Below are 25,851 nucleotides of genomic sequence, written 5' to 3'. Positions count from 1 at the left end.
AAGACATAAGCAGACTTGGGTTCACTTCAACAACAACTCAGTTTTTTCTTCTCATTTTGTCGGTGCCGTGTGACATGAACGGTGGGTCTTATGGTTCCACTTGGTTCCGTGGCAAGTCCATAGGAGTATTTGGGGGCTTTTAAAAATCTCCTTGAGCTTAACCACTTTAATGGGCGTAACCAAATTCTTGAGCTTGTCGATATTTTCATGAACAGATGAGTTATTTAAGAAATTATAATGTGTTGGGTCTTTGAGTCTAAAATATGTCCAACTCGTGAAAAACATCTATGATTCTAAGACCTATTTACCCATTAAATATGGGCCACTTGTTTTATAAAAAATTAAATGGGATTTAAACAAATTAGTAGGCCTAATAAAAACCCTTAATCCAGCCTTTGGACCAGACGATCTATTCAAAATTATCCAATAAACATTAGTTGGGCTTCTCCAAAATATTGACATGTTAATACCATCCAAAACTATCACATAAAATATTAAATTCATGGCTCATGAGTTTATTCAATATGGCCCAATAAAATTAATTAAAACCTAATAAAATTATCCTTATTCTGTTTCTGAAGGAAAACTCTATACACTATACTGTTATCTCACTTTCATCTCACTATATAAGATATAACATATTTATCATCGTTAGATAATTTTTTATTGAATAATTCTTTATTATCTAATGGTAGCTTACATAATAGGATGGAAGTGGGTTGGAAGTATGGTGTGTAGTATTATTAGTTCCTTAAATATTGGTACTGTAAAGTTGTTACAGGCAAGTCATGGGCTCATATCCAAAATAGTGCTCGTGTCAACCTGATTCTTGACGGTTGGAGATCACCTTCAAATTCCTGCATTGAAATCAAGTTCTTATCGAAGGATCAGGGGCTATATCTCAAGACCTTGGCTTTGTCAGCCTTATATGCAAGAATTGCCACTAGTACATCACTTCCCACGCCCTTGAACGTCACTTGTTCTTGCAAATTTCCATAAACTTACCATCATAGTCTTCAGCGCTTCTTTAATGTAATACTTAAATCTGTCAGTAACATCACTAGTAGACAATTCATCCCTTTAACTGATGCATCTTTCTTCTATTGAGAAGTCTCACACGGCTTAAGAATAAACTCATTCTAATCTTTATAAACTCATCACTAGTAGACAATTTATCCCCTTAACTGATGCATCTTCCTTCTATTGAAAAGCCACACTTCTCTTATTAGACCTTTTATGGGGAGAAATTTATGTTTTTATATAGTATCAGAGCCAAATTAACCTATAACTGATGATAGGCTCCTACGACCAACTCACGATGATGGCACCAGAAATATCGGCTCACACGTGAGGGGACGTGTTGAGAAGTCCAACACGGCTTAGGAATAAACACATCCTAGTCTTTATAAAGAGTTATCACACTCCTATTATTATGGAGAGAAATAAGTGTTTCTATATCTTGAAGCAAATATTCATCAATCTGAGCTTCTTTTTGCAATATTTCCTCCTCCATGGAAGAGTTACAGTGAGATGGAATAATAGGACACTTAAATTCGGATCATGGAGAACTCACCAAAGTATGTAAAGTTTTGGGAAAAAATTGAAGTTATCAAAACAGATAATCCAGTACAGAGACAAGAAAATACACTCTTACCAAAGCAGAAACCACCAGGAAGAGACTCTACAGCACCGAATTGATAAAAAGAAAGGCATGGCCATAGTTAATCGTGTAAAAAGGATGGGACCAGTACTACATTAATTTACAAATCCTTGCCGTAGTTTTATATTGGAGATCATGGGGGAGATATTCACTTGCCAAATCAAATAAGAATAATATAATGTACTGAATGATCTAGTTTTTGAAAAGTTCGGTGCAGATTTTACAAATCCCCCCGTCTGTGTGTTGGAGAATCTTTTGCACATGTTTCCAACCAAGCCCAATTCTAGTTCACAAAAACAAAAGCAAAAAGAAATCCCTAAATTATATAAGAAATTAACCATGACCATCCCTTCCACTTGATTCAAATACAGCACGTCTCGTGGTTTTTCTTCCCAACTTCAATTTTATTTTGTGTATATTTTTCTTGCCTAGCTACTGTTTCATTGTTCTTTACATATACCCAAAAAAGGGTATTTCCCTTGAAGGAAATCTATACATAAATATCTATTCACTTTCACACCTCACACCTATAGTTTGTTTTTTTTTTTTTAGGATGTGTAGGTATTTTTCATAAAATATGTAGGTATTTTTTATAAGGTGTGGGGTATGAGGTAGTGAATAGTAACTGATGAAAAAAATTTTTCTTTCCCTTAAGGGTTCAAAACCTAGTGCTTTTGCATAAATCAGTTTATTGATAAGCTGATGATTAGTTGTAAAACAATAAGCCTCGTTTGGTTACAAATCTCATCTCATCTCATATAATCATTACAATTTTTTAAACTCTCACACAAATATAATAAACAATTCAACATTTTCAAATCCCAAAATAAAAATAATATTCTAATAATATTTTATTCGATTTCCAATCTTTATCTCATTTCATCTCAGTGTAATCTCATCTGTGTAATCAAACCAAACAAGGCCGAAAGAACAGGGTTAACTAGCCCATTACCAAAATTATTAGAGGATTAAGCTAAAATAATTTGAATTTTGACACTTACGTACCTTCCCTAAGGTTGGGGTGGGAAGGAACTAATCTTAATGTGTAGCTTAATATTTGAATAAAATTTTAAAAAATAAAATAAAAGTTGGAGACGACATAATTTGATGGAATCAATAACGCTCCCAACAACATGCACATGGCCATGCTCCACCTTATCTATCACTCCCGAAATAATTGCCTCAATAATAAAGGCATGCACAGTACATTGAATCTCATCATGCATTCGTTGAGTCATGCAGACAGCAAGAAAACGTTGACATTATTAATCATGCATACAATCCATTGAAAATAAACAAACTTACACATGAACACTAGCAAAGGTCTTATGAACATCTTCTATATTATTGCTTCTTGTTCCTAAAAGTTCTCGAATATGTCTCTCATATGATTACAACGGAAGAAACAAAAACAAAAAAACCGAAAAACATGGTACAGAATTATCCAAACTCAGTGCTTGACCACACAGGTTTGAAAAAAAAGGGGGAAAAATGTTCAGCTTCTGTTCTTGCATTTCTCTACTGCTCTCGGTGCTGCAGAAATTTGATAATTCAAACGATTATTAGTGACAAATTTTGGGGAATTTAAAGTATTTTCTCTAAAATTGGAATTAATTTTGACGCACTGCATTTTTTTTTTTTCCTTTTGTAGGCTTATTTATATATGCTCATATAATTATTAAGAGCAGTTGCCATAAACTTTATGTAACAAATGTTTGTGAGTTACTAACCAAGTCCAATGGCTTCGGATCCTTTCATTATTCGCAAACGCTTGCAAGAATCAACAAACATCCTGCAAAAGTACAAAACCAGAACTTGATTACTGTATTCCTTTATTTAAGATCAAGATCTCTTCGCTTATTATTATCTAAATAAAAATTCTTCAAATCAGCCATTATTTACCACCACACTCTTTATGAAAAACACTCTCACATCTTATAAAAAAGTTGCAGGTATAAAGTGTGAGAGTGAACAGTGACTGTCTTATCCAAATATGAGAGAAATAGACACATAAAATAAAATGAGTCTTACAAAATGTTGTAAAGACTTTTCTTTTACTTGAAGCCTTTAAATTCATAGATATATTTTCCAAAAGATTATTTAATGGGGAACAAAGAACTTACTCCCATGGCACATCGCCGACAAGCATCCAATCTCCGTCCTTGTCCTCATAAGTGGGCACGTACTCGGAACCATTCAAGAGATCTATCAACTTGCTCTCGTTCATGAAATCCTTCATTAATCCTTGTGACCCACAATTACCTAATTCATTCCAAAAACCAAAATACACCCATTAATCAAATTAATTCAGTTTATACACATAAATAAATAAACTTAAGTTGGAGCAATTTTCTTTAAGTTAATTACCAATGGTAAAGGAGCTGAACATTTTGCCCAAGGCAGCAGAGAGTTCTTGGTAGCTCTTGTACAGCTTCAAGTCCACCTTGCGTAAATATGGTGCACCATCCATGCTAACCTTAACAAAGGCAGCAGCACTGCTCACGCTACCCTTCTCGGCTGCTTCGTCTCTAGTGCTACTGTTCTTCTGGACGGCCACGATGTTCTTTCGAAATGTTCGTACGGGTGGCCAACCCACAACTTGAGCCCTGAGATCCAGATCAGTACGTAATAAACACGATTAATATGAAGTTATTTTTTCAACTAAATTAATAAATCATAGTTTATTCGTAAGTTTTCCAACTTGTTGTAACATATAAATAATTAATTTTTTTTTTGGTCTCAACTTTTTCCCATTAGTCTCTATTAAAGCTCCTTTTAGAAAAATGTATTGTCTCGTATCATCTCATCCATCCTTACTATTACAAAATATAATAAATAATTCAATTTTTTCAAATTTCAAAACAATAATAATATTAAAAAATAATATTTTAATAATATTTTATTCAACTTTCTACTTTCATCTAATATAATCTCTATCTCATTCTAAACAGCACCTAAATCTTGTAATTCAATTAATTAGTTAATTACTTAGGTAAACAACGTGCGACGACCTAGCTGAATAGCCTGTAGTTGAGTTTTTTTTGACTATCGTTTCCCTTGTCGTTGCTTCACGCCATCAAATTGTTTGGCTGTCGAGAAAAGTAAAAAGATTCCAAATGTTTTGTTTTCTTCCTACATCTGCCCGACAACCTACCAAAGCCTTGAAAAAGGCACTTGAACTGTCACAAGTCTAGATGCAAGTTCATAGGGTTAGGAAAAAAGGCAAAGACATATAAGTACATAGATAACCGAGAATTCAGTAATAAGAATAATCATATATAAATACCAATAATAAATTTTATTATAATAATAGCAATAATGGCACAAAGGCCGATTTCATGAATTAACTCCTCGGGAATTCTCAACCTATTCTTCCAAACAGATAATAACAAGTCTTGCCTATAATAACATTGTTCATTGATTTTCAACAACGATCCTATAAATTCGATTAAAACAATCTGGATTTCAGATATATATATATATATGCATTTATTTACGAAAAGTGAGGATTTCAAGGATATAAAACATGCAAGCCCATCAAGTACGCACACAATACAAATTAAACAGAAAACAAAGCTATGAAATTTGAAGAACAGGTGTGTAGATCTATGTACGTACTTGGCTGCTGGGGGCTTTGCAGGATCAGTAGTAGTAGTAGTAGAGCGTGGTAGAGCAGTACTCTTCTCCTTCATCTTTTCAACTTCGTTCTTGGCCGCGGAAGACAGCTCTTTGGAGGAAAGATTAAGCTTCAAATCAACGGTTTCTGAAAACCCTCTTTTCGAACTATTCTTGACTGCATCGCCATCATTTCCACCTCCGCCGGGTAATCCGAGACGCAGTTCCGTCTCTTCGAAATTAATCGTGCTGTACTTGTCGCGATGATCCACCTTCAAAATGCTACTCATTTTTACACCAAAAACCTCCAATACTAGCTACCTAGTTCGATGATCCTCTCCTTTTTCTTCTTTCCCTCGTCTCTCTCTCTCTCTCTCTCTCTCTCTCGCGTTTATTTTCTTCGTCGCAGCGTTTCTTATTCTCTTGCTAATGTCGGTAGAGAGGGTACATGTGAAGTATGGGAAATATGAGAGTGTTGGAAGAAGGCCCGGATCCGGGGTACTGTGGGATAATTATATTGTTGTGGGTGGTGATGATGTCGGGTTGGGGGGGGCGTTTTGACGGTGCTGATTTTGCCACGTAGAGGTGTTATCGTTAGTTGGACCGTCCGCCGTTGGTCTGGAGATTGATGTCATGGATGATGTCATCATTCTCAGAATGATTGTGGCAAGGCAAGTGGACAAATCCAGTTGGCCAGTAATCCAAGTATATTTTGTTCATGGTTACCTCCTAACAGCTTCAGTAATCATCGAACTCGTATAGAAATCAGAAAGATTCTTTATTTTTTTTATTTTTAAGTTTTAATTTACAAATTTATTTATTCATGTAGTAAATATTATTGATTTAAACTTTATCTCATTAGTTAGTATATTATGAGCCTATAACATTGTTAGAATTTCTATTAAGGGTTTATTTGGATAGTGAGATGAGATGAGATGAGATGAGATGTAAATAGTAATAAAATTATTAGTTAAAATAAAGTAAGATGAGATGAGATCTATATCCCAAAGAGTAATTAAATTTATCTCTTTTAAATAATTTCAAATTTATACATTTTTTGTTTTTGTTTTTGGATTTTTTGTGGCCTTACATGTTTTTGTTTTTATTTTTATTTTTATTTTATTTGCTTCAATTTTTATTATTTAAATTTTGTGAAATTTTTTACACATGGCCAATCACGTAACATGTGGCAAACTATCATTGGTATTGAACTGGTGTTTCTAATAATTTGCTAATAGGAATTTCGAACAAATTACTAATTTGTTTATCTTTAAAATCAGATATGATTAAAATGTTCGATTAAAAGCATAAGAAATAATTTTATTTTAAAACCAACCATATTAATCAATGATCTATATTTAACCGTTTACTCATTAAGTAATAAAATAATTATATTCATACAATTACTTTGCAACCATCCAAGATGATGATGACACTCCATAAAAAAAAATAATGTTTTTATGTGAATTAAACTTTACATAAATATTCCATATTTAAAAACGATAATAATAATAATAATAATAATAATAAAAAGTTCCGCGTGTATATCATCACTCTAAGCAATAATATTTGCTGAATAGTGCTACATGTATTTATAGTTTTACTTACACTTTTACTTACAAGACTCATTTTGTTAGTTTTCTTTTGAAATTTAAATTTCATAATTTTCAGCATATCAACAACTGACATGTGGAGAAATAAATTTTTTGTAAATTTTTTTTAAGTACATTTAGTATTTTCTTTTGCTGAATATCCTTTTTATTCTCATGATCATATATGATTTTAAAAATTGATTTATCTACAATTCACCACTTTTTTACAATTCTATATTGAAAGCATGATAGTTTTATGGAATTGAAATTTATTTTTAATGAAAGTGGCATATTTGTATTAATTAATTAGAAAATTAATTAGAAAATAAAAATAAAAGAATTATACGTGCATCATTGCTCTCTAATTTTTGCTTGGCATGTCCGCAGCATGGACATAAATGAAATCTTTTATAAAATTAGAGGACTTGATCTCTATCCATAAATATCGATCACCAAAAATATAACATTTATAGAAGAATGTGATCACTTTAATGATGTCTTCTCGGAATATTATTGATAAATAGTTCCAATCTAATCAAAATAATTACTTAGAGAGATAAGGATCTTTCAAGATTACCTTTATTCTCTGTATTCTTATCCCCTCAATCCTCACTATGAGTGGATAGAAATGGAAGCACCTTCACCCTTTCATGAATGGGTCCAAATGTTCCTTCACAAAATGGCAAAACATTAAAACCTTTATCATGACTTGCATACAGCCCATCAATACATTATGGGAAAATCACTATCAAGCATAGTTAAAGCTCTAGATAGATAAGGTTTTGCAATCTCAAGTTCTTTTGGGTTTTTTTTTTTTTTTCCCCTTTCTTCTTTTACCAATAAGATTGATCTATTTCCAAATTAACATTCCACAACTGTCAAAGCATATATAGTAAATTTTTGGATGAGGTTTTTCAAGAAGTAAGATTGATCTGAAGAAAGATTGCGAAGTGATTGAAAGTTGAAACAAACATGCATGATCTCATGAATACTCCATGGAGATAACCTAGCTATCAATTGGGTTATCTATATATCTTCTCTAGTGTCTATCCTGGTATCACTCCTTGATGAATTGCTTTAATTTCTAGCTAGATTCAAGAGTCCCTTTTGAATTTTGAACTAATAAATTAAGTCCTACAACTCAAAAATAGGATCATTGTCTAAGGTTGTGTTTGGATAGTGAGATATTCTCTAATATTCTTTAAATAGTAAAGAAAAAGTAATAAAAAATTAATGATAAAATATTGAATAGTAGTAGAAAATAAGAGAAGAATAATAATAAAATAATAAATAGTATATAGTGATATATTACCAGAATACCTGAGTACCCAAGTTAAGCCTTAATTCCTCGTGGGTCCTTGTAGTTTTTTACATAGTCCTTTTACATACAAATCTTGTATATATCCTCCAAGTTGCTGATATTGTACGTATGAGTTGATTTAGCACAGGAGCTTAAAGTTTTGAATTGTTAGAATTTCTAATATGACATGATAGTAACGTGGAGACGGGAGAGTCTGTCCTAGCTCTACATTAATGAGAATGTGTCTATTATCATCTCAAATGATTTTTTTTTTAAGATAACCAAAAGACACTACAAGGGGAAATATATTTACCGGCAAATCATTTTCGCTGGTAAAACTAACAAAATCGCTGCCTCTCACCTATTCTAACGATTTATAAATTGCTGGAGGTTCGTCAGTATTAAAGTCTCACTTTTGATCTATTCTAACGGATGTCAAAAATCACCAGTAAAGATTTTTTTTACCGAGAAATAAAATTCGCCGTAACTAGTACTTTTAATAGGCTTTTTGTCTCGGTTTCGTCGAAGTGGAGGAGAACAAGCATGGTGGGGGAAAAAAGATTGGGGGAAAATAAAGATCTTTTATATTTTGGCGCCCACAATTCTGTTGTAACGTAAATTACACTGTCACAACAGAATAAAAGCTTTACCAACGAATAATATTGCCGCTAATACATATATATATATAATCGCTGCAAAAAAACGGAATAAGTGATGTCAGGGCCAAAATTTGGCATATGATGTTAAAAACATGCGGCGATTCCCGAATTGCTGCAAATAAGTATCATTCTCAGCAATTTTTTTCGTAGCGATTATAAAATCGCCAGCAAATAAGACTCTTCTTGTAGTGAGATCACTTACATCGTAAATATTTTTTATAATCGATATAAAAGATGTATTTTTTAAAAAAAGCTTGTGCGTCCAATTGACTTATATACAACAAGATCATTATCACTTCGATATTAAAAAGTGACAGGGTTCATTGATTTTTCCATGGAAAGGATAGGAGAAAGCGTCGAGAGAGCGACTTTTGCTGATTGAAATATAATAATATTAATTAATACTTTTTTTTTTTGAAGTATAATATTAATTAATACTTTATAGCACTGCAACCTAACTAGTTTTTTTATATTATATAAGTATCATGACCAGGTACTAGCTAGTGAGATCAGTACACTAGCTTCGTTAATTGGTTTTAGATCATAATTTACATTATACGACTATATATATATATATATATATTAGGAGCAAGTCTTGCACCAGTCACATTTATCTAACAAATATGTAATGAGTTAACGTTTTTGATATTTTATTTAAACACATATATTTAAAAATTAAAATAGAATGATAAAAATGACAAATCAAATGTTAATTAGGTGAAAGTGTGCGGTATAAGGTTTCCATATAAAATTTCTCAATATATTATATATATATGCATGATTTTCCATATTATTCAACGTATAATAGTCCTTTAATTACATGATGACGAAGGTCATATATAGCCTCTTTATCAGAAAAATATTATAATTATATCCCCATCACATGATGGATTAAATGGAAATCTTCAAACTATATATTACGACCCAATGTATTATTGAATTATTCTATTTCTATTAATTTGGATATTACAACGTACGACTACAATATTGGATATAATAACGTTGTTCTTAATTAAGACAGAATGTTAATGCTTTTTGATCTGAGTCAAAGAAACAAAAGATTATTTTGCTGGTGTCTGGTGATTGATATATATTAATGTGACGATTAGAAATTCTATTTAATTCTTTGTCGAAATTATAAAAATGTCAATTTGAAGATAGATAGATATATTAGTGCTATTTGAAACCTCTTACATTACACAACATCTACACTGTATAATTTGATTTTTAAAATTTAATTTTTAAAATTTATATTTCAAATTAAATTATATCACGTACGTGAATAGTATGTGATGTAAAGATTTTTAAATAAAATTATTTTATTACCTATAAGGCGAACAACAATATTAATTAGTGTTGGACGTATTTGATATGTGAGTCATGAAGACCCTACAAAAATGTATAATCAACATCGTGACTATCTCTGTACAAATTGGGCCATTTAATTTGTATAGATAATTACAACGGATCTCAATTTGTATTTCACCACACTCTCTCAAAGGCATCAAATCAAAATCGAAACTAAAATAAATATTTCAAAACATATTCTTTTATTAGAAAGTTGTAGAAAAATGGTAAAGGGGCAGTTCTTTAATCATATCTCCTCTCTCCAATTAATCAAACAAGTTTTCAAAGCTTGAACTGAAAAGGAGTTTAATCATGTAAATGTAAAAGTTAACAATATTAATGGCTAGCAATAATAATATTACTAGGAAAATGCATAGGCTATCGTTGCATCGGACCGGTAGTATTTGTTTTAATTTTTAGAAAAATAATAATTGTAGTAGTTTTGAGCGTGTAAGTACCACGTAATCAATTTGAAAAAAATTGAATAAATAAGAGATTTATATAGAAAAAAATTAATTTTTTAATAATAGACTCTACTCTTTTTAAAAGAATTATATAATATTTATACACTCTATAATTATATATAGAATTACTTTAATTTTTAATATTAAAAAAGAAACACCATCTCTTATGCATTGGTATCCGTAGCACCCCTAATATTACCCTATAGTACTTTTTTGTTATTTGTAAAACAAACAAAGTTAATCTCTAACTATTTCTTAAATCTATTAGGGTAATATTAAAATAGTCCGACGTATATTTAATGACTCTAACTAATTTAATATTAATCAACCCAAATTTATTTGTATAATTTTCATTGTGGTAAACATTATAGCGTCAATGCCTTTTTTGATTTTTGAAATGGGAGACAGGGCAACCAGAGTAACAATCTTTTCTGAACGTGACCATATGAGCTCTTGCTTATTATAAAATGTTCGGTTTGATTTATAGCTACTGTCCCAAAAGCGAACCCATCACCGTAGCACCCTCAAAATATCCAATTAGTCCAAAATCTATCCACATGACTCAAAGACCAGACTTTATTACTACAAATAGTTTCAACTTACATCTTGACTCGAACTTTTGACCTTAAGCCATGGAATATTAGCTTGTACCAATTGGACTACTACGTTGGTGGTATAGTGTCATTGCCTTTATTATTAATGTTGTTATTATTGAATTGAGAATATATACTGAGTAAAATAGAGAATAATAGGAAAGGATGATCCTAGATCTCCACATGATTCGGGGTCTTTTAGATCAGGAATCAACAGAGAAGGGAGATGGAATATTAGCCGGAGCCCATAGTCCGGCCACCAATGAAACGCGTTGAGAACGGTAATAATTAGCAGAACCATACAAGCATGTGCTGGATTTTATTGGGCACTGACCCACTTAGGATGCAGTAAGGCTCAAGCCAACCAGATCGAGTTTTCGTGTCAACCAGCTTCCCCCATCCACCTTCCCCATGCATGTGCTGTGTCTTACAGATAAAGAGTACTACTGCTTCATGGCTCTTTGAGTACTCTTTATACCTATTCCATTATAAATGGATGGTGCATGCATGACATGAACAGGTTAATTAATTTTGGGTAAGTTTGTGTGGGGTTTCACGGCTAGACATGAGTTTTTAAGATTTTATATAGAGCCAAAATTATTGCAATTTTCTTTCACAAATTCTGCAAATTAAAAGCTGACAAAACATGTACAGAAAGCAAGAAGCTGAAAGGGACATTGCAATGGACTCCAAACAAAAAGACAGGCCCCAGTGCCAACCTATACACACTCACAGCCCTCGTGCGGGGCTGGACCCTTACCGCAGACTGTCAACGTCCATCCTCTGCCCCCATGCCCTCTCCCTTTCAGCCTCACTGTCTGTATCTATATTCACTGTATACATAAGTCAGGGAGACACCACACGTGTGACATTTAAGAGGTCGATGCCGATAGTACACTTTCTCAGCAGTTAGATTACAGTGCTGTTGCTCGGTCATCCTCTCATGCATCTTTTTCCACAGTACACTGTTTTCCTCCGTACTGTCCTCTGTTGGATTTTTATTTTGTGTAATTTATATTAAATAAGACCAGCAAAATGAAACAAATGGCCCCAAAGTATCCAAATAAGTAATTCTCGTGAAGCTGGAGTCAACATGATGAATGACTGCTTGGCACAATTACGAATCCCTCCCTGCACGGTTAAGAACTTATAAGAACAATGGACTTCATGCCGCATGGATTGGTGACTAATCAAGAAAAAGGGCGAGCAGAGCTTGCCATTGGCCAACAATGGTTGGCACGGAAAAGCTCGACGCTAAAGTAGTACTTAGACTTAACTGTATGTTTTTTATTGGTTCAACCAATTAACAACCAAAGATACGAAAATGAGCGAGATTACGAGAATATGAGCGAGATTAAAATAATTATTTTATTATTATTTATAAATTTCAACTCATAAATTTTAATATTATTTACAAATGATCTGAATCCGCTTATTTCATCTTTCCATAAAAGAATGTCAAAATAACTATATGCGGTAGATTTCATGCTTTACTTGTCTTTTATGACACGTGTCAGGTGGAACGCGGTCTCTTTCCCACTCGCCTTCAGCCATTTCGTCATTTTACTTTCTATCATTTTGTTGTCGCGACGACCCTCATACGCCAATCCCTTGTCATTTTTAATAGAATATAATGATGATGTACTTGTAAGAGCACTTCGTCCCAGGCCTTTCTGGGCCTTACTCGACTCTGGTATGGTGCTTCCTTCGGTTGTGAGTACATTATTCCTATAAAATAATTTATAATATTTTTATTTAAAAATATTTACACTACATATCATTTATTTAGAATAATTTAATTTAAAAAATAAATTTAAAAATTTTATTTTTATAAATTATATTATGCTGTAAAAATAGTGTGTGTATAAAAATTTTCAAATAACGATGTAGAACATATCTATGCAACAAACACGTCTCTCACGCGCTTCACGTGTGCCCTCGAAATGGTAGTGATAAACAAGTGGATGTGGGGGAGCTGTCATTGTGACGTGTCGTCTCCAAAAGTGGACAATGTAATGAAGAATTGAGAAAATAAGAGGAAATATAAACAAACACATAACAAAAAGATAAGGGAGGGTATAACAATATCTTCAAAATAAAAATATTATTTAAGAGGACCTATATTAATTAACTCTCCAAATTAACTTCCCACCACTTAGAGTTAATTAACTTCTCATTACTACCACTTCATTTCAGAAAAGTTAATTAACAACTCCAATAGAAGTTTTACATACGTTAATAAACAAAAAAGTGAAAAGTGAACATACAAAATAAATGTTCTCCTATTATTTTACAATTTTCTAGAGCAACCATCTTTATCAACTCTTGATCTTGAAGTGTATAATTATTTAGGAAACTCTAATAGCCTCCTAAGCGTTGTAAAGGTGCAATCACCATAATTTGACGTGGACTGTTAGACGAGTAAAGATCCAGGCTTGTGAGAATTCCACTTCTTGAGATAATTTGAATTAACCTTATTTACCATTGGTTCAGAGCCTATGCTGCTTGTTTTCTCCCATTTGAATATGATTACATGTTGCTCGATTCTTTGGAATGATTTTAAAAGCATGTAATTCGTGATATGCCATAATCGTTTGAGTTTCAGGTTTTTAATTAGAGGCTATGCTATGACATGTTTAAGATCAAATTCTCTCCATGAAAACATTCTTTATGATGTCAAAAACATGTTAGTTAAATTTGGTGAAATTTTGTTGCATGTAGAAGGAGAAATCTGAAACCCTAGTTTTAAAGTTTAAGTTCATGCTATGACTTTGAGCCTATTTTTAACCAAACAAATTTTATCTTCTGGAAACAAATTTTATACGGTTAGAAAGTTGGGTACATAAGCTTTAAATTGACATATCACGTACTTGATTTAGATCTAACATGAGTAAGTTATGACCATTTGAAAATGGATGGTCGAAATTGAGAAAAACCAGAAAAATATATTGAGGATGAAGATGATTAATAGTAATTTTTTTACTAGTCCCACTCTTTGCCTCGGTGAGTGTAATCCACCCTTATACTTTGGGTGCACTTTTGCTAACGTTATCAATACACATACAGATTATGATGACATAACTTTGTGTTTTGGCATGAGAAAATATCAAAAAGGGCGACAATGGTATACAATCTCCGCCGCAGCAAGTGAAACAGAGGCAAGAAGCCTCTTGAGCCAAAACGAAGCCCACACATGCAGATGGCGCATTGCATTCACTTGGCTGGGTTTACAAAGTTTATACATATTTTTTTTTTATTAAGGCCGAGAGTTGAAATATGTCTTTAAAGATCATTTTTAGTAAAAATATTTTGAAACAAAAAATGATTATTATAAAAACTTATTTTTGGGACACTCATCATACTTCATAAAATCCAAATTTTCTGTGTTACATGATAATTATACAGATTATTTCTGGATGCATGTATTAAATTATTATTGTGAAATGCATGTCCATATTGAATATGTGTCCCTAGATTTGATAACCTATTAAACATTTCTCATTAGTTGAGAATGCTGGTTCTCTATTCATTGAACCATCGTGCATACCACTATAAATGAATGTTTGAGTTCATTGGTATTTTTTTCAAAATTAAAATGGATAGAGTTGACATTGGTAATATGTTATGCTCATGTGTAATGTATATATTTATTTTTATGTGAATGGATAATGTATAACTTATAAGTATAATGGTGACGTGGAATGCCTATTTATTTATTATTATCTTAGGAAATTTGTAGTAATACTTTCTTTGAAAATGTAATATTATGAATGTAATTTTATTTTTAAAGCCATGTAAAGGGACATGTTTCACGTTTATCGATATACTTTATGATGAACTTAACATAATGCACCAAATTACCAATGAGGCTTTAGGTGGAGTTTATGTGCAATGTGTTTAGTGCAATAACTATGGATTTTTCATATTTGATGAATGAATTATATGTGCATGAGTTTTGAGGTTTTTTAAAGACTCTTCTATAAATTTTATTCAAAATTAATTAGATGTGGTATTTTGACTTATATAGTGGGAGATGATTACTAGTTTTTTGTGAAATCTTCGTTCTCACCATCTAGGATGAAATTCAATGGTCTAGTTAGATTTTGGAATAAATTAAATGTGTGCTAAGGGTCTAGTTAGCGCAAATGAAGCTCGTTTTGATACACAGTGAGAATATTAAAACTTTTACTGATATATCTTGCTATTTGGAGCTAGAGACGGAGCACATAGATTTGCACCATAGTACTCTTCTTGTCAAACAAGCTGGGAAGCGCAAGGTATTTAGGTCTAAGCGCAAGTGATATAGGAGATCTACTGGAGTGGTAAATAGTCTTGGGCCAAAAGATGGAAAAATTGCAAAGCGCTGCAAAGTCAAGTGTGCTGCTACAAGGACAAATCCAAATTGAAGTGCTATAACTATGAAAAATTAGGACACTTTGCTAGTAAGTGCACTGATACAAAGAATATATTCACTAAACACAACTCTCTCATTAGTTATGTTTGTTTACATATGCCCACTCAATCCCTGAATGGATTGTGGAACAAAAAATGTAGCTCGAATTCGAGTTGGGTTCATAGATTATGGAAGAATACCAACTGGGAGACATTACGCTATATTGTGTAACAACACTTGGGAGGAAATACTTGGAGTTGGCACCTACCAACTCAAGATGCATTTGGGATTCTTGTTACTTCTTCATGATGTGCTTTATGCACTTGGTGTTCAATATAATCTATTTTTCAGTTATTTCTATGTTGAAATTTGGTTTTACTTTTCATTTTGATGTCCCTCAGCTAGACTTTTATTTAGATATGATTTTGTATAGATATAGTTTTCTTTCGAATGATTTCTTTATGTTGGAGTTAGATAATTCCTCATTTTCTTTTATTTTTACAAATGGTGATGATTTTTTTCTAATTTATTAAAATGACATGTTAGACTAGCCACATAAGAAAATGTAGAATGATTAAACTAGATAGAGAAGGCCTATCGAGGTATCCTGTTAATTTAAGTCTACCTGTGTGTGAGCTTTGTTTAGTTGGAAAAGCATGTTAGAAGCCTTTTGGAAAGACTCATAGGGTATCTTATCCTTTAGAGCTAGTCTATTATGATATTTGTGGACTTATGAATGTGAATGCACGCCATGACACTTTTTTTTTTCTCACATTTATAGATGACTACTCATATTTTAGTTAGGTTTATCTGATCTCACATCGCTCTGAAGTATTGGATTACTTCAAGCGTTTTGTGGCTAAGGTTGAGAATAAAAAGGAAAGGAATTTAAAAATTCTATAAACTAATCGGGATTGAGTGTACTTGTCTAAAGAGTTTTAAAGACTATGTGAGCAAAAGAGAATACATAGATAGTTAACGATTCCTAGCACACCAAAACAAAATGGTATTGCGAACATGAGGAATCGTACCTTACTGGAAATGGTTCTATCATTGATGGCGCAACCTAACCTATCAATATCATTTTGGGAGAATGCTCTTTTTGTTGCTGTCTACATTTTAAACCATGTGCCTTCTAAGTTTGTTCATTCAACTCTATATGAATTATGTAATGACGCAAAATAAATTTAGAACATTTGTGGCCTTGGGCTTCTGTAGGTTATGTTCATAGCACTTCCTATAAATATGATAAACTTGACCTTAGAGCAAATAAACTTATATTCATAAAATATTTAGAGAGCTTAAAGGGTTATGTAATGTATGATGCACATTCTAATGGAGCAATAATTGAAATAGAATTGCGTGATGTCACATTTATTGAGAATAATTTTCTCAATATTGGTGAAGTAAAGAAATATCTTGAACCTTTTGAGTTGCAAGAACTTGAGGGAGTTACATCATCTTTAAGCAAGAGTAGAGAATTATCACATTCTAGAATCACAAAAGATAGTGGGAGTGACTTGCCTCATAGTGAGAATGTATTACTAGGAAGTGATTCACAAGAGTCTCAATTATGAAGAATCGAACGTGGAGTCATTCCTTGTCGTCATTTTGAGATTGAAGGAGAATCTTTAATCTATGCTCCGTGAGATTTTTATGAGTCTGTTTCTTATAAGGAAGTACTATGTTCACCTAGAGGTTACTAATCTTGTAGATGAAGCCGTTAAGATATACATTGATCGTATGACAGATTTAGTATATGCCAAGGATCCCAAATACCATGGCATAACCAAACACATAGATTTTTGTTTTCACTACATTCGAGATGTTGTTACGTGAGGCAACATGATCCTCAACATATCTCTACTAGTAAGATGATAATTGATCCTCTTACTAAGGCTACTGGCGGAAATATTTTCCAAACTCATGTTAGGAGTTTGAGACTTCGTCGAATTTGATACATATTGCATTAATGATACCATAAACTTTATTTTAAATTTGACACTATTAGTATCTATTACATCAATGAGATTATTATGTTTATCTCATTATTAATTAATTGATACTAAGTGATAGGGCTGTAAATGAACCAATCTGTACGATTGCTCATCCGATACTCGCTCAGTTAAACTCGTATCGAGCTCAACTCGTGAAAATAGAGCTCGATAGTGAAAGCAGAAATCCACTCAATTAGTAAATGACACATACTCTAATAAACTTGACTCAACTTGATTAAGGCTCGCTCGCTCATGCCCGACTCGGCTCGTTAGCTCGACTCGATTAAAACTCGTCCATAAATCATTGAATCTATATAATTTATTTCTTTATATTAGTATTCTTATACACACACATAGATGCTTCTATACATATTAGATTTAATAATCATCAGGCAAATATTAGAATACTCACATGGATGATTACCTTGGTGCTTGAATAGCTAGTAAGATGAGACAAATTGATTACTTTGACTCTTGAAAAGTGAGCAAGTAAACATCTTAATGCTTTTGGATCAATCAAGATAAATTTTAAAAATGTCACCTTAACTTGAGATGAGACTTACAAGAGTCATATATGAAGTATTTGCACAACTTCATGAAGCCTGATTAAAGCAAAATGTAAAATTTTAGGTCGATGCTAGACAAGTGATTGTGCTAAGAAACTCAAGTTATAGCACATTTTGTGGCGACTAGACTAAGATTCCTACGACGTTTGAATGTTACAAGCCCAATTGAGTGGGAGTTCTGCCGTAACATATATTTCATACTGTATGTGCTATAGACGACCATATGAGGGAGTGATTAGATGGGTCTCTGCTCTATCACTATGTGAGCCCTAATTGATCAATAGATGATCTATTCCCATGCCTTTGAACCTAGAACTATGTCATGAGATGAAAACTTGATGTTGCTACTTTATCATGTTTTCTTAGGACCATGAGTGATAAGGTCTCGCGGTGTATGTCTAGAAAAGCAATTAAGTCTAATTGAATTGACATGAGTGTCTAGAAAAGATTATTTGGATTCTTACTTATTATTTTATGTCTCATAGCCTGGGCGATTATATTGTTTTGACTCGATATAATCATGAGCATATTATATTATGTGAGATCAAAAATTGCTTTAAATTATAAACTCATGAGGGATTAAAAACCCTTGACCTAGTGAGATCAAATAGTTTGGGGGTATAGACGAGATGTTATGAGTGATGTACTATGTTACTAAGATGGTGACTTAATATAATACTCCTACTATTTGTCTTCTCGTTAGGTCGCACGCTTCATTTTCTATGTGGATTGAGAGATCATAAGGAGATTGTTAATGGGGCATAGCACCCATTGTGGATAAGTAGAAGATGTTAGTAGTGGGTATCCCATGACCCATGTTGTATCCACATGGGTTGGGGAAGTTATTAATTAACTCTCCACCACTAGGAGTTAATTAACTCCTCACCAGTCACCATTACCACTTAACTTCAAGGAAGTTAATTAATCACTCAAATTTAAAACTCTTTAAATTTTGTAAGTTAATCACTTTTCACTCTTTAAAACTTTTTTTATTGGGATACGTAAATAAGAGTTTTACGTATCCTAATAAAAAAAAGAGTGAAAAGTGAACAAACAAAAAAAAAGGCTCTCCTCTCTCTCTACAATTTCCAATAACAACTATTTTGATTAGCTCTTGATCTTGAAGCGTGAAATTATTTAAAAAATCGTAGTAGCCTTCTAAGTGATGTAGAGGTACAATCACCATAATTTGACGTGAGCTATAAGATAAGTAAAGATTCAGGCTTGTATAACTTCGTTATAACCTTCTATCGAATGATATATGCTCACCCTCCTAATTAATACTGTCGATTTTTGTAAGAAAATCGTCCTAAAATTCATTACTTACTTGAATATTGTCACTTGTATAATGAGAAGGCATAAAAAATCATCCTCGTCACTTTTCCAAACTGCTGATGATTATGGTAGACTTATTACCAGACCTCACACCCCTTACCAATCACAACCTAAACCGTTGTGGCTTTAAGGTCACGAGTGGTTTGTCTCCCTCCTACCTAGCCAAGCACATAATGTGAAAGCGATGATTTACTATTATTATTTGATAAATATTTTAGTCATAAAATAATTTCATAAAATCAAATTTATATATTGACGTGATTTGATGGAGAACGTTATATTATAAAATTATTTTTATTATAAAATAAATATAATGTGTCATATATAACAATCATGTTAGTTTGTAAATTTATTTATTTTTGCAAAGTACCTATTTGAAGCTAGGTTTGTAACTTCATTTTTCATCCCATTAGCATAGGTTTGAACTTACAATAGGACCTCTATCTTGGCCATTTTGCTTTTTCTCTCCGACTTTTACGTGTGCACACATAGAAAAGTATTCTTTCAAAATTTAAAATGGGTATATTACATCAATCCCTCCCCAATTCTCTCAAAAAGATTAATTAGAATGATCACAAGATTAAAGAGATTAGATGAGTATAGAGAGAGATCACAATCCTTGTCAACTTAGAAGACATTAGAATCGAGAGCCTAACAAATCCTTATCAAAGCTCTTTTAAAGAAAAAATGATATGTTTGGTAAATTTATAAAAAGTACTTTAATCATTTAAAAAAGTTGAAAATCTAATTTTTAAAAAAGCATCAAATTGAAGATTTTATCCAAAAGCTCTTGTAGATAACTATATATTTTTAAAAAATTAATGCAACTAATTTTAAAAGTACTTTAAATACATGTTTATCGAATAGTAAACAACTTTTAAAATATAAAGCTTATTATTCAAATTATAAACTATATTTTTTTATCATAATCTCAAACATGCACTAAATATATTTAAAATATATTTTTTCATGTATCAATTATTGATATGTTAAAATTATAAAATTTAAATATTAAAAAAACTAATTAAATAAATCTTATAAATAAAATTATAAATATAAATATAAATACATATATTACCACTCATTTATCTTTTATTCAAATTCTGGACTATATATAGATAAGGGTACCAGATAAGGGAAAGCTGTTTGAGCATTATTGGCTTTCAAGGGACCCATCCTGGTCGAGAGAGAGGTCCCCATGAATTGGTGGGATATGATTGGAGAAGAGGTCCCTCCGGATAGAGGGTAATCTGCAGGTAGATTAATAAAGCTCTTAATAATGGAGTATCAATAAATCACCAAAAGCATGGGACCCTTTGGCCTTTCGTGTCAGTGGCTTTTACCTAAAAGATGAAACTTTGGATTGTCTCGGTCTTTGAATCACATGAAATTTGCTGATTTCGTGCAGTACCTGAAGGGCCGCCTCCTTTGGAGGTGTCGGTGCTAACTGCTATATATTTAAGTAAGCTACAAATAACATTTTATTAGAACATTTTATGCTTGGCATCCAGAAGAATTAAAACTAACATAGTGTGCATCTTTACCTTATAAAATTTATTTGCTGGAGGGGGAGCCTTATCCTTCCCTCATTCTTCTATTAATTTATTTTGTCTATTAAAATTTTTTTTATTTGGTTTTATTTTGTTTTCTTCAAGGTCAAAAAAGATAAATCTACAACTTTCTGGTAACTACTAAGAGATACTCACGGTACAAGCAGATTCACATATTGAAAATCGTTTAGAAGAAAGTAATGATTTTATGAAAATCACCGTATGTGGTTCTCACGCGCCGCCCACATTTGTACGTGATTCTCATACGCCACCCCTTCCTACAACTCTTCTCTACAAATACGCCAGATTACCAGACACGCCAGATTACCCAACCTTTCAAATCTGACATTTGTGGATGAAAAGAGACAAGTGTGTTGCATTCTCGACCTGACAACTGTTTTTCAACTCATTCTCTCTTTCTCTTGAGGTTTCAGCCTCACTCTCATTTTTTCTCTCTCTCATTTTACTCTCTCTCTCTCTCCTTTTCGGCCTCACTATTTCTTTTTTTCTCAATCTCACTTTCACTCTTACTTTTTAGCTCAATCTCATTTTCACTTTTTCTTTCTTGATCACACTCATTTTCACTCTTTCTTTTTTGAGCAACCTCACTTTTCAGTTTCAAATGGTCCCCATGGACTTGTATTGGAGTTAAAGGAGCAAGTTTGATTGTTTTTCCATCCTTTTCAAAATTGTACATGTTCCTTAACCCATCATGGATCACCTTCCTATCATACTCCCATGGCTTCTCCAACAAAATATGACCAGCATGCATAGACACTACATCACAAAGGACCATATCCTGGTATTTTCCAATTGAAAAAGTAACTAGCACTTGCTTATTGACCCTAACCTCCCCACAATCACTCGACCACTGCAACATGTATGGTCTAGGGTGTTTTAAGATAGATAAATTCAATTTCTCAACTAAAGTAGTGCTAGCCAAATTAATACAACTCCGTAAATCAATGATCATACTACATACCTTGTTGTTGATGTGGCATCTAGTATGAAAAATGTTCTCGCTCTGCTTCTCTGTATCATCCATCTTAATTTGTATATTGAGAGCATGCCTGGCAACAAGAAACTCACCATACTTTTCACTTACAGTTATGTTTAATACAAGGTTCACTCCTCCTCCTATCTCTCATGCCTTGTAAATTTCTAATTACCACTTCTTGATGATCCATCCTATCCCTCACTTCACCTAACACCAAGTTCAACCGCTCAAACTGTTGTTGCATCGATTGCAACACAAATGATGAGTTATCTACCATCCCCTTTGGTGAAGAGCCACTCCGATGAGACATTGTAAAATGCTGCACAAATGAATGTTAGTGGAAAAACCTCACACACTCCCTTACGTGTTTACACTCGAATAATGACATTCCACTCGTGTTTCACTCCTAATTGGCTTTTTCCCGATAATAGTCTCACACTCTTTTGCCTTTTACCTCAATAGTTTTTTCCGCTCAAGTTCTTTAAGAACTAGTTGAACTAAATCAAGACAATACAACCTTGTATTATTCTAACCAGTAATATAGATCTAAGAAACAAGAAACAAAGAAGGAATAAAACGACACGGGACTCAAGGAATTTATATGAGGGAAAAAGTAATTATAGAACAAGATACCAACTACAAATATGTATTCAGCCCCTTTGACGATAAAACTTAATCAACAAATGTTTTTCTTTGTTTTTGTTGTAACTATGTAGCAACCTTTAAATATGCTACCTCTCCTTATCTTCTTCTCCTTCTTCTTATTCTTCTTCTTCTTCTTCTTCTTCTTCCTTTTTTTTTTTTTTTAAAAAAATTTTCTTTTCCTTTACCTTCTTTTATTATTATTTTTTTTTAATTCAATCACAAACAGAAATACTCAATTGTAAAAATCAAGCAATTGAATTGAAGCACACAAGAATTGACAACGAAATAGAAGAGAATCAATGGAGCGGCACTCTAAGAAATTGACAAACTTAGAGATGCAGGAAACCCTAGAATTTTGAAACCCTAGGCGATGCAAATTTCAGCTAAACCCAAAAATCCTATGAATTTCGGCAGGCTACTTTTTGTTTCTGCAAATTTTTTTTTTTTTTTTGGCAACCCTAGAACAATGTAGCCCTAGAATTAAATTTAAGGATGCAAAAAATTAAAAGATAGAATCAGACCTGATTGGAAACCTTGCTCTAAATACCAAATGATATGAACCCGCGGAAATGAAATCCCTTGAACCCACAATCAATTTGAAAACTCCCCAAGAAAGCCAAATTTAAGTCAATGGATGGAAAAACCTAGACCTGATGAGAACTCATTTCAAGAACCTAGATTATATCAAAATCTAGACCCATTGAAGAACCCGTCTCAAGAACCTAGATTACAAAGGAGGAACACCACAAAGGTTGTGATTTATCTTTGATAAGTTCAAGAGTTCAATCAAGAACAAGAGGAGAAAACTCAATTCACAAATAACATTCAATATTGTCTAACCTTCAAATGAGGCTACAAGGAGTATTTAAACTAAACCTAATTAAAACCCTAGCAAAAATAAAGCCCATTTTTACCCAAAATGCCCTGATGAACAGTGTCTCGCTACAGTACCCCTGGCTACAGTAATGCTACAGTACCTCTTGAAACCCTAATTCCTAAAAAGAACTTTCCAAATAAGCCGTTGGCCAAAATACAAGGCCTTCTCGAAAACCCTAGTTCATTAAAAATAAGACGTGTGGGCCAGGTATCTTCAAGTCCACTTATTCTAAACTAATAAAATAAATCATTTAACCAAATTGGAAGTCTTCAATAACAATAGGCCTTATCTCTAAGTCATGTTTTCCACAGCTTGAATCAAGTTGATCAAAGCTGGTTCTCATTCTTTCAAGCCCATCTTGAGTGTTGGGCTCTTGCTAGCTTCATCCCAAGTGGATTGCACCAATTCGTGCATTGCTTCCTTGATCTTCTTGACCCTTGATCTTGTAATTGACCCATCTAGAATTTACAAATGATCTTTAAGACTAGTCCCACCTTGGATCCCATCAGAGAGAGACTCCTCATTCTCTCTAGAAACCACTGCCAAATCAAAACCTACGCAGAGAGAAGAGTTTCAGCTCCTTCCTCCTTCATCCCTCCTCCATCTCCTCTCTAATTTTCTTTTTTCCTTTTCTTTTTTTGGTTATTTTTTCAGGACTAAGTATGGAGGAAGGCTGATTTGCTGCTCTCCAACGCCCGAAGACCACCATGCGCCCTACCGCAGGTTTTTCAAGGTGTCGATACTTCAGATGGGCGAAGAATTTTGCTGAACGGTGTTGCGCGTGAGCCACACGAGCGGTTCAAAGTCAGTGCGTGAGCCACGCGAGCATCCATGCGCTACCGCTAAGGGTGCTCTTTTGCCGCCATGTGAGGCTTTTCTAAGTCCAAGGCTACCAGTTACTTCAGACTTGACTGACCGCCATACTCCCAAGGTGGCGTGTGGCTCTCACGCGCCATCATAGTCACTTTATTTTTTTTTCCCCTCCAAGATTGAAAATGCTGTCCTATGTCTTTCCAAGATGTAATTCATTTTTCCCATGTATCTTTAATTTCTGTTATATCTTTTGTTTTAGAAAATAAAAACAAAAAACACATAGTGTATTGGACTTTTGTCTATAGAGTATGTCATCTACTCCGTCTTAGACAGAGTATGGGGTTTGTAAACTCTGTCTTAGACAAAGTTGTATTGTCTCTCAGACGGTGGTTTGTAGATGTTTGTAGTATGGACTAAAACTATGTCATTTATAGTTGTGTATTGGGGAGCTATTAATATTGTAGTTGGCTTGTTATGCATGTTTCAGATCAAAATTATAATATCTGTTATTAATGAATGCAATATATTTTATAAAAAAAAATAATTAGGTTGGTTCCCCGCCCTCACCCCGGCCCCCACACCTGCTTGGGTGGGGGGCAATTTTTGCACTGCACCTTGACACTAACTCTATCTTGTTTTGCCTGCATCCGTTAAACGAATGAGTGTATTTTTTATCTGTAAATCCATAACAAATACAACAAATATGCCCGACCACAAAAGTGACAAAGAAGGCAAGTGTTAACGTCGTGTTTCGTACGTCTTTGGGTCAAGTTCCAGTAACTCAATTCTTCGAAATTGAGCTTGCGAAAATAAAGAAGAAGGCAGCTGAGAGAAGGTGGCTTTGGGGCCGGGAAGTCTATGATGCCAAAGTTAGTATCGTATTATGGAAGTTTATAAATAAGGAAAGAGTTTAAGGGCCAGAGAGCTTTTTATAGTACCTGGAAGTTGCTATTTACACTGGGAGCCTAGAGGGGGGGGGGGGGGGACAAATCATGTCTGCCCCCATGGAGTCAATGCCCTTTTCATTGTTCCTTTTGTCAGAGTCCTTTAATATGACATGCCTCTGCGACAGTGCCATTAATGTGGCGTATAGCTCGGGTGGTGGTGCCATTAATGCGGCATGGTTCCCCGATTTGCTTTATTTTGCTGGTATATTCAGTGGTTCGTCGATGCTCCAATTCCAGAAGATCAAAAGTTATTCGTCTTTTCCATTATGCCCTATACAAGTTCCCATGAGTGGAGTGCGGCCGAGTGACATTAGACCTGTCCGTTCCATCAGCCATCATTGTTTACTTTTTCTTGCAGGCGACTTACTTCATGGGCAGGTTTGGGCCCTGGGGCTGGGTGTCGGGTTGAAGCCCAGTATTATGAAGTGGGGGAAATCCCCTTACAGTAAGAATAGATGCTTTGATGACCACGAAACAGAAGTTCCACATAAAAATGATGGA

At 33.4% G+C, this 25,851-nt stretch overlaps 1 protein-coding gene across 1 annotated transcript; it reads right to left on the bottom strand.

Annotated features, from left to right (window-relative positions):
• Positions 1 to 2,901: 2,901 nt before the first annotated feature.
• Positions 2,902 to 5,770, bottom strand: LOC121260333 (auxin-responsive protein IAA16). Its single transcript, XM_041162162.1, has 5 exons — positions 5,279 to 5,770; positions 4,028 to 4,266; positions 3,784 to 3,922; positions 3,391 to 3,452; positions 2,902 to 3,193 (listed from the first exon to the last, which is right to left on the bottom strand). The coding sequence occupies exons 1-5, from the start codon at positions 5,563 to 5,565 to the stop codon at positions 3,156 to 3,158; spliced, it is 765 nt and encodes a 254-aa protein (XP_041018096.1). The 5' UTR covers positions 5,566 to 5,770; the 3' UTR covers positions 2,902 to 3,155.
• Between the last annotated feature and the right edge of the window lie 20,081 nt (positions 5,771 to 25,851).

The sequence above is a fragment of the Juglans microcarpa x Juglans regia genome, chromosome 4D, assembly GCF_004785595.1.
Source record: "Juglans microcarpa x Juglans regia isolate MS1-56 chromosome 4D, Jm3101_v1.0, whole genome shotgun sequence".
NCBI classification, from domain to species: Eukaryota; Viridiplantae; Streptophyta; class Magnoliopsida; order Fagales; family Juglandaceae; genus Juglans; species Juglans microcarpa x Juglans regia.
This window is presented reverse-complemented; position numbering and strand designations above follow the sequence as displayed.